Source organism: Chiloscyllium plagiosum, chromosome 13, assembly GCF_004010195.1.
Source record: "Chiloscyllium plagiosum isolate BGI_BamShark_2017 chromosome 13, ASM401019v2, whole genome shotgun sequence".
In the NCBI taxonomy this organism is placed as follows: Eukaryota; Metazoa; Chordata; class Chondrichthyes; order Orectolobiformes; family Hemiscylliidae; genus Chiloscyllium; species Chiloscyllium plagiosum.
This window is the reverse complement of record NC_057722.1, coordinates 35084680-35094738: the sequence shown is the minus strand read 5'-3', so window position 1 is coordinate 35094738 and position 10059 is coordinate 35084680. Positions and strand designations below refer to the sequence as shown.

The 10059-nt window shown below is 40.6% G+C and overlaps 1 protein-coding gene across 2 annotated transcripts in view; it reads left to right on the top strand.

The window, feature by feature from the left end:
• Positions 1-10059, top strand: part of lekr1 (leucine, glutamate and lysine rich 1) — a 215682-nt gene that overhangs the window by 156679 nt on the left and 48944 nt on the right. For both annotated transcript variants that reach the window (XM_043702179.1, XM_043702178.1), the window contains exon 6: positions 7299-7380. In XM_043702179.1, the coding sequence (XP_043558114.1) occupies positions 7299-7380 (82 nt within the window). The remainder of the gene's footprint in view (positions 1-7298; positions 7381-10059) is intronic.

Genomic DNA, 10059 nt, shown 5'->3' with positions numbered 1-10059 from the left:
TCCCCCAAGTCCCTCCTCCCTACCTTTTATCTTAGCCTGCTTGGCACACTTTCCTCATTCCTGAAGAAGGGCTTATGCCCGAAACGTCGATTCTCCTGTTCCTTGGATGCTGCCTGACCTGCTGCGCTTTTCCAGCAACACATTTTCAGCTCTGATCTCCAGCATCTGCAGTCCTCACTTTCTCCAATAATAAAAACTGCCTAACACTGTACTAGTGCTTCTGGCCCTGGAACTAATTCAGTTATTCTGTCTGCACAGCTGTTTGGCATTTAGACCAAATATGTCATATGCAAAATATTATTGAAATCCTCAGTCAGACCAGGGCAACTTGCCCTGCTACTAGGATCCAGTTCAGAGTTTGCAAATAAGACTTTGATCAAGTACTGGTTTTCAGGTCAAGGCCAATATCGCCCTAGTAACAAGTTTATATGTTTACATATTACCAAGACTGGTTGTATTATTTGATAACCCACAAGATGTTCTGGCTGCTCATTTCAAAGTAGCAAAATATTTTCAAAGCAGAATAGACAAAAGTGTAAAATAAAATTGCTATACATACATTGCAAATACAGTTATTTGTGTATTTTTTCTTGGAACCAGAAAATATATTTTTGAAATGTTTTATGCTGGAAATAGCAGGGCAGTGGTCACAATCTTACACTCTCCCTTAGATATGGGAATAATGCCAGAGGATTAAAGGGTTAAAAAGGTTGCATCCCTATTTGTAAAAGGTAGGGTGATAAACCTAGCCTTGAATTTTTGTGAAATTGACAGTCTCCAAAATTGTGACAGTGTCCTGATCCTGGAGTTCCACCTCTGAATCTGTCACTCACAGTTCTCATTGGAGAGAAGAGAACAGGAATGGGCTTCAATTTCCACATCAACGGTATACAGAAGCAGCTGCGAATGTAAAAACACAGGCACCTTCCCTCCTACAATATATTTCTGATCCTGGTTTTTGGAATACAACTTGTGGACCTAACATTTTTAGAAGATCACAACATACCTAAATTTGTTGGAGAGGTAGGGTACATTCTTGGAGAGGTAAGGAATTCATTTAGGTATATCTGGGGACCACCTTTTAAAAAGGCCATATTCTCTTTGGGAGAGGTAACATGCCTTTTGATGGTAGTCAAGTGCCCTTTAAGTCTGTTAAAAGTAGATTAGAATTTGCATAAACAGTGTATAAACACAATGGTTAGAAATATCGAGAATACAATTGAAAAAGAAGTATCACCAGTTATGTAGACACACAGATATTAAAACATTTAAAAATAAAGATTCATATAGAGTTAACCATGAAAGACTCCTTCACACCTAGCAGGAAGAGAAATATCTAAAAAGAATAACATGAGGCAACACATGTAAATGCTACTAACTAAATTAGAGCTCAGAACAGACAACAATAACATGTAAACAATAGTTTAATTACCAAAAAACAGAGGCCTGGAGAGATACATGGCAATATCACAATTGGGTGTGAAACGAAAAAGTTAATTGCAGAAGAAATATTGGGACCATCTAGCTGATAAAAATGCTTATCACATGAATGCTATTAGAAATCAGGATAAAACCTTGCTCATGAAGACAAAGAAATGAAACATTTAACAAAGATTTATTTCCAGGGATTTATTAACAACCAGGGAGCACCGAAAGAAATATGAACCATCACAAACAAATTATCTAGATAAAGCTCCCAGCTTTATGAAAGAAGCTTCACCAAATAATTAAAGAACGATAAAGCTTTGCATGAAAATAGGCGGAACCTATACAGTAGGAGTCAAAATAATATTAAAAACAACCCTTCCACTGAAATTTAACTAGTATTAGAAACCATCAGATAGTACTTTTCAAAAGGTATTTTTTCTCACAAGATAAAGATTCCTTGCTCATTCGGGGCTTTAAGGTAAAATGGTGCTTCAAATCCTGTTCTTAGATATTGTTAGATATTCTATTTGATACTGTTACATGTTATATTCTTAGCTATTCTTAGTTATTGTTAAAGTTTTGTGATATTTTTGAGTCATTATAAAATTGATCAAACTGAATTCTATTAAATTTGTTATCACATCTTTTCATGGTTTTAGCATAATCCTGTTGTTTACTTAAACATTTAACCTGCGCCCACACCTCCTCCCTCACCTCCATCCAAGGCCCCAAAGGAGCCTTCCACATCCATCAAAGTTTTACCTGCACATCCATCAATGTCATTTATTGCATCCGTTGCTCCCGATGCGGTCTACTCTACATTGGGGAGACTGGATGCCTCCTAGCAGAGCACTTTAGGGAACATCTCCGGGACCCCTGTACCAATCAACCACACTGCCCTGTGGCCCAACATTTCAACTCCCCCTCCCACTGTGCTGACGATATGCAGGTCTTGGGCCTCCTCCACCGCCGCTCCCTCACCATCCGATGCCTGGAGGAAGAACGCCTTATCTTCCGCCTTGATCCCCACCCCCATTCACCTATTGTACTCTATGCTACTTTCTCCCCCACCCCCACCCCCCTCTCATTTATCTCTGCACTCTACAGGCACCCTGCCTCTATTCCTGATGAAGGGCTTTTGCCCAAAACATTGATTTTCCTGCTCCTGGGATGCTGCCTGACATGCTGTGCTTTTCCAGCACCACTCTAATCTAGACTTTGGTTTCCAGCGTCTGCAGTCCTTGTTTTTACTTAAACTGATAAATTTCTGATAATGATATTGTAAAACTAGTAAATCATTTCATTTACATTCTTCTGTTACAACTGAAATTAACTCTAATCACAGAGTAAAATATCTGGAAATTTTATAATAGAGCTAGGGCTTATTAAAGCATAAGCCATTCATCAAGAATGAGGCTTGTGGGCGAAGGGGCTGGGGGATAAATGGGAGGGAGGTGGGGCTAGGAAGAAGATAGCTAGGAATGCGATAAGTCTGAAGAGCTTCAGGGGCGAGGAGATGACCTGGGGGGTGCAGTGAGAGAGAGACTCACTGAGATCCTTCTAGAAGGAGGAGGAGAACTTCTTCAAGGTAGACTGAGGAAGGGGCTTCACAGTAAGGTTATAATCAACTAGGAGAAAGTGAGGACTGCAGATGCTGGAGATCAGACTCGTAGAGTGTGGTGCTGGAAAAGCACAGCTGGTCAGGCAGCATCTGAGGAGCAGGAGAATTAACATTTTAGACATAATCCCTTCATCAGGAATGAGGCTTGTGGGCCAAGGGGGCTGAGAGATAAATGGGAGGGGGGTAGGGCCCCCTCCCATTTATCTCACAGCCCCAGCCCCGCCCCCCTCCTATTTATCTCTCAGCTCCCTTGGCCCACAAGCCTCATTCCTGATGAAGGACTTATGCCTGAAACATCGATTCTCCTGCTCCTTGGTTGCTGCCTGACCAGCTGTGCTTTTCCAGCACCACATTCTTCCTCACTTTTTCCTAGGGCTTATTAAATTAAGCAGGCTATTTGGAAGATGGTGACAGTCTTGGGCAGCTTTGTCTCCTATGGGTTGGTTCTTCGAATCTTATGAACTCAAAACTTTAAATGTTGTGAAATTAACTTGCTTTACCTCAGCAGATACAAACTTGTAGCTAAGTTGGGCAGTTGGGCAGGAAGGTCTGAGGGGACACATAATAAATTTATTGACAAATGGAATTTATTGATACAAGATTGGCCATGTGACAGAAAATAAAAGTAAGCAATTGGTTTTTAGACTGGAAGGAAGCTTACATTTGTTTCTCCCCACCACATGTTGGTGTTAAGCCTGTTGCATGTTTTACTATGTGTCCAAGGTGAAGAACTGTTGAAAGAAAAAAAATGAACATTGCTTGGACCATAGGATCTTGGAAGGTGGGGACAGGGAGTTGAAGGTGATAAGAGGAAAGATGTACTGGCAAAATTGTGGTGTGCATACTCAAAGAGAAACAAAGAAAAAAAGATGGGACTCCCAACAACATACATCTCTACACTATTATGGTCATCAGAATTTATCACTGCTGGCCCCCTAACCTCTGAATCCCCAAGTCCTCTGGACTCCCAGGTCCTCTGGTGCAATTTACTTTATTTCATATGAAGTGGCCACCTTGCACCTCCTTTTCCTCACATTATCCTGTGTTGTGCACATCCCTCACCCTTGTATTGCATTGTGCTATCCCTTCTGTTTAGATCTTGTAATTTCCTTTCCCTATCTTTACATATGAATTATGCTTTCCTCTCTTTGTCTTCCTCCACATCAGCACCTTTTGCAAAAATGGCAGCAATTTTGCAAGGCTTGATGTTGCAGGAGCTGATGTCACCAGACGAGAGGAGTCTTGCACATCATAAGACAACTCAAAAGCTGGTATTTAGTCTCCAATGCCATTATCATTTTGTTATCTACTGATGATCTGGACTTGTGCCTAGATGGCATAATTTTGAAGTTTGAAATTGGAGAAAAGTATGAAAATGTGAGTTTTGCAAAGAAGAATGGAAGTAAAACAAAATGGACTAAATACTTCAATTTTAAATGCAGTACAAGAACTGGGAGACCTGAAGGCTCACATAAACAAGTCTTTGAATGCGGCAGGACAAGTTGAGGATGTTAAAAATATGTGACAAACTCTTGGCTTTATCAATATAGGCATAGACAGTGATGACCACAGCAAGTTGGTTTGAGGATGGGTAAATGATTCTAACAATGTGCAATTATGGAGTCAAGCATCGGGAGCATGGAAGGATCTGGGCATGGAGATGCCAACTTGTGGGAATGGAATCAGAACGTTTGGTTGGAAAAGGCCAGAATGCTTATCCCAGCTAAGAAATAGTCCTGGAAAGGCACTTAGTTGTTCCGCCCAAATCTTCTTTTGCCTCCCTTCAGCTACTGAACTTTCTAAGACTGGAAACCTGATGGGCCAGGGATAATTTTGAAACTCAAATAAAATTTGACTCTTTGAAATATTCTAATGATCTCCAGAAAGCAGTTTTGTTGATATACTTTGGATTGAAGTCTTGTTTCCAATTTTACCATTTTTATCCCTGATCAGTCTTCCCTTCATCATGTTGTCATTTGTGAATTCATTTTACCCGTGAAGTACAAGAACAAGGAAGTTGCGCTAAATGTTTCTTAATTATTTATCAGGCATCAACTGACATATTTTGTTTAATTTTGGGCATCACACCTAAGGAAGAATATCTAAACCTTGGCAATGGTGCAGAGAAAATTTACCAAAATGATACCAGATATGAGGGACTTCAATTATGTTCCAAAGTAGAGAAGCTTAAATTGTTCTCCCTACAGCAGAGAAAGTTAAAATGAGGTTTAATAGAGTATTCAAAATCTTGAGGGAATTTGAGAGAAAAGCTATGAAAATCTGTACCCATGCATAAGTGGGCTGGTGACCAGAGGTCACAGATTTAAAATATTTGATATAACAATTAAGGGAATATGAGATTTGTTTTAAAGTATCTCATGGTTGTTTTCTGGAATGTACTACACGTAGGGGAAAGATTACTTGAAATGGAAACATTTGCAAGGCTGTGGGAAGGGATGAGGGGAGTGCGACTAACTGAACAGTTCCATTAAAGAACTGGCTGAACCATTTCTTATTATTTCATGTTGATACTGTTTTACTGATGTGTTACCTTGAAATTTAATTCCCCTCTAGGATATAATAGGGCAGAAAGTTCAGAAGCATCTGTCACTTCCCAGACTCATACCAGATGTGAAGAGTCCAGGACAGTCTTTAAGCCTGGAGGTCAATTGAGACCCTTAGGTGACCATTTTAAAGGCCACTTAAGGGCACCAACCAACTCTCACTGGCACTAAACCAGCAGTTACAGGGGACATGCCATGTGGACAAGCTGCCAAGTAAACCCTGATGGACATACCAACAGTTTGAGGGGTTGAGAGCAATTTTCCTGCTGAGGCACTCAGTGTGCGCTAAAGGGATCCACCATCAGCAGGGGCTAAATCTGTGAAAAGATCTTCTCCTGTCCTTTATATTAACATCATTCCTCCCCTTTCTGTCTAAATGACTCCAGTGAGCCTACCCACAAAGCTGTGTTTCTAAGACTCAAGTGACAATCCTTCTATGAGGCTGACGTTAGTACTAGCAGAGACCATCGCAACCATTGGGTGCTGCTAATACTGAAATGCTGTTGGCCTCTGATTGGAAGCAATCTGCTCATACATACTGTTTCTATTCATAGGGGGATTGAAACAAATTTCATACTGAATGTCAATCAAACTGTGTGTTCTGGAGTCTATTGGAGAATGCCTAGTTATACAACCAAAGTAGCGGGGAGGTCGCAAAAATATATTTTTAAAAATACATTTCCTCAAAGTACAAGGTGGCCTTGATAAGATGGGCCAGTGGGCCGAGGAGGGGCCGATGCAGTTTAATTTGAATAAACTTGAGGTGCTGGATTTTCGAAAGGCAAATCAGGGCAGGACTTATACACTTGATGGTAAGGTCCTGGGGAATGTTGCTGAACAAAGAGATCTTGGAGTATAGGATAATTATTCCTTAAAAATGGAGTTACAGGTAGACAAGGCAGTGAAGAAGGCATTTGATATGCTTGCCATTATTGGTTAGTGCATTGAATATAGGAGTTTTGACGTCATATTGCGGTTATACAGGATATTAGTTAGGGCACTTCTGGAATACTGTGTTCAATTCTGGTCTCCCTGCCATAGGAAGGATGTTGTGAAACTTGAAAGGGTTCAGAAATGATTTATAAGGATGTTGCCAGGTTTGGAGGGTTTGAACTAAAAGGAGAGGCTAAATAGACAGGGGCTATTTGCCCTGGAGCATCAGAAGCTAAGGGGTGATTTTATAGTGGTTTATAAAATCGTGAGGGGCATGGATAGGGTGAATATACAAGGTGTTTTCCCTGGGATGGGGAGTCCAGAACTAGAGGGCATAGATTTAAGGTGAGAGGGGAAAGATTTAAAAGGGACCTAAGGGGCAACTTTTTCACACAGAGGGTGGGGCTTGTATGGAATAAGCTGCCAGAGGAAGTATTGGAGGCTGGTACAGTTACAACTTTAAAAGGCAGCTGGACGGGTATATGAATAGGAAGGATTTAGAGCGATTTGGGCCAAATGCTGGTAAATGGGACGAAATTAATTTAGGATATCTGGTCAGCATGGACGAGTTAGACTGAATGGTCTGTTTCCATGCAGTACAGCTCTATGATTCTGTGACTATACAGCTTTAAGATGTGAACTGGAAATGCAGAGTTAAACACGTGAAGGATATGAGAGTGTTTGAACTCTGCTTATATCCTTCTAGTTGTATTAATAATGGTGTTAAAATTGCCATTTATTGATCCTAACAGATCTTGAAAACCAGCTTATGACTCAGCAGCTTAATTTCCAAAAGGTTACAGAAGAATTGGAACACTGCAAGGAGTTGTTACTGTGAGTAAACAACTTGCATCTTAAATAGGATAGCCATGCATTTATTAAGATGTTTATGGATAACATTATCTTCTAATCAACTAATAATAATGTGGAATTTGTATATCTACCTCTAGCAAGCATAGATTTTATGTTTCAGCAAACAGAAGTTTGAGAAAAGGTATGGTTTAGGTTTCTTCTTTGCAATTAATAGAGCCAGACACACTGGACTGAATCTTATGATATTTTGTCATGTGGAGTTTAGTGGAGTGATTCTCATCATGAGACCAAGTAATTTTTCTTGCCATATGCAGTAATAAGCATTTCAGCCCTTCAGGCAATGAACACATCCAATTTCTGCAACATTTTACCATGTGCTGTTTTTGGAACAACTCACAATCACTGGAGATCGCATATTTAAAAGGCCAAAGTGTACCCAGGCAAACACTGGCAGTTTGAAATTCTTTTTCCCCCAGAATCCCCAGTGGAGATCATGCTATATGCTGGTCCAAGATTGTTACCAGGGTTAGAGCAGTCTCAACCACCAGGAGAAATTTCCAGTATTGTAGGAAGGTGGTGAATGTCTTTCTCTACTCCGTCAGCGTATGTAGCACCACCGTCTCTATGATACCTCATACTCGCTCTGTCTCTGCTATTGGACCCATGTCCCACTAAGGCCCATGCTCTAACACTCTTACTAATGTATGCAACATCTTTTCTGTTCACTGTCACCCACCCCAACCTGTAACACCACTTTTGTCTGCCCTTTGCACAGCCTACTCACTAAGGAAGCATCCCACCTGCACCAACCATTTTTATCTTCCGTAATTCTTGCCTTTCTGTCATTGCAGATACAAAACATTCTATAATAGGGCAGAAGGAGTCAACATGAATGGTATGCTGTCACTCATTTGGCTCCTCACCGTTATGAGGAGAGGATCCTGACTCTGATCGTCCTGATCTAGTCTGGTGTTAGAGGCTGCCCTTAACCTATGCTCCTGGGATCTCCAGAGCAAAGGCTGTCCTAACTGACTGGACTGAGTGCTGCTTACAAACATGGCAGGCTTCCTTGCTCTCCTTTGAAAAAATGTTCCAGTAACCACACAACTGAGCACAGTCAAGCAAAATTTCAGTGCTGGTACAATATCATGTAAGCAGACCATGCATCACATGGAATGGTTAATCGATTCAAGCAGCTTATTTCTTTGGATATCCAATACAGTTAGAGGATAGAGTAGACTCAATCAGCCCAGCCATACTCAACCCCAGAGCAATGTCTATTGTTAAATATGATGCTGTGATTGGGCAGAATTTGGTGAACAATTCTGTATGCACTAACAGCGAGATTAACAATAAACACAAAATAATCAGTCTCGCTGATTATTCATCATTGTTCCAAGCAAAATAAATTAATATGCAAAAACCTGTTCACTGCAAACAAAAGAAGGTTCATTCCTTGCGCCTTTCTTGAATTACCCAGTAGTTTTCAGAGCGAACAGTTCTTTCCTAATAGCTTTCTCCAAGTCATTCTTGTGTTTATTCTGAGAAGTACAAACTTCTGAGAAGAATGTAGATGCTAAAGATCTGAAACAAAAACAGAAATTACTGGAGCAATTTAACAGAAATGGCAGCATCAACACTGAAGAGAAAGCACAGTTAACATTTTGAGTGCAGTGCCCTTCTTCAGAAGATGTTTCTCTCGCAATTTCAGTTTTGTTTTAGATGAAAACTGGGTTTAAGGAGTCATCTGAAAGACTGCACCTCTGATAATGCAATACCATTTCAGTCCTGCACTGAATTGTCAGTTCAGAATATGTACTCAATTCCAGGAATGGAACATGACCATAATACCTCCCGATTCATGGCCAGGTTTTACACATTCTATTTAGTCATGTGGCATAAACTCAACCATCATGCTGCCTTAAATTTTGTTATGTGGCACTACAAATGTAAGAGGAATCAATAGCATGATAACACAAGCTATCTGTTATTCTGTATATAAACCACCCATAACCCCACGATTAGATTCCAGGCTGTAACTTCCTGTCAGGGTGAAAGGGAAGGCTGGTAGGTATAGGGAATGCTGGCTGACTAAAGAAATTGAGGGTTTGGTTCAGAAAAAGAAGGAAGCATATGTCAGGTATAGACAAGATAGATCGAGTGATTCCTTAGAAGAGTACAAAGGAAGTAGGAGTATACTTAAGAGGGAAATCAGGAGGGCAAAACGGGGACATGAGATAGCTTTGGCAAATAGAATTAAGGAGAATCCAAAAGGTTTTTACAAATATATTAAGGACAAAGGGTAACGAGGGAGAGAATAGGATCCCTCAAAGATCAGCAAGGCGGCCTTTGTGTGGAGCCACAGAAAATGGGGGAGATACTAAATGAATATTTTGCATCAGTATTTACTGTGGAAAAGGATATGGAAGGTATAGACCTTAGGGAAATAGATGGTGACATCTTGCAAAATGTCCAGATATACAGAGGAGGAAGTGCTAGATGTCTTGAAACGGTTAAAGGTGGATAAATCCCCAGGACCAGATCAGGTGTACCCGAAAACTCTGTGGGAAGTTAGAGAAATGATTGTTGGGCCGCTTGCAGAGATATTTGTATCATCGATAGTCACAGGTGAGGTGCCGGAAGACTGGAGGCTGGCAAACGTGATGCCACTGTTTAAGAAGGGCAGTAAAGACAAGCCAG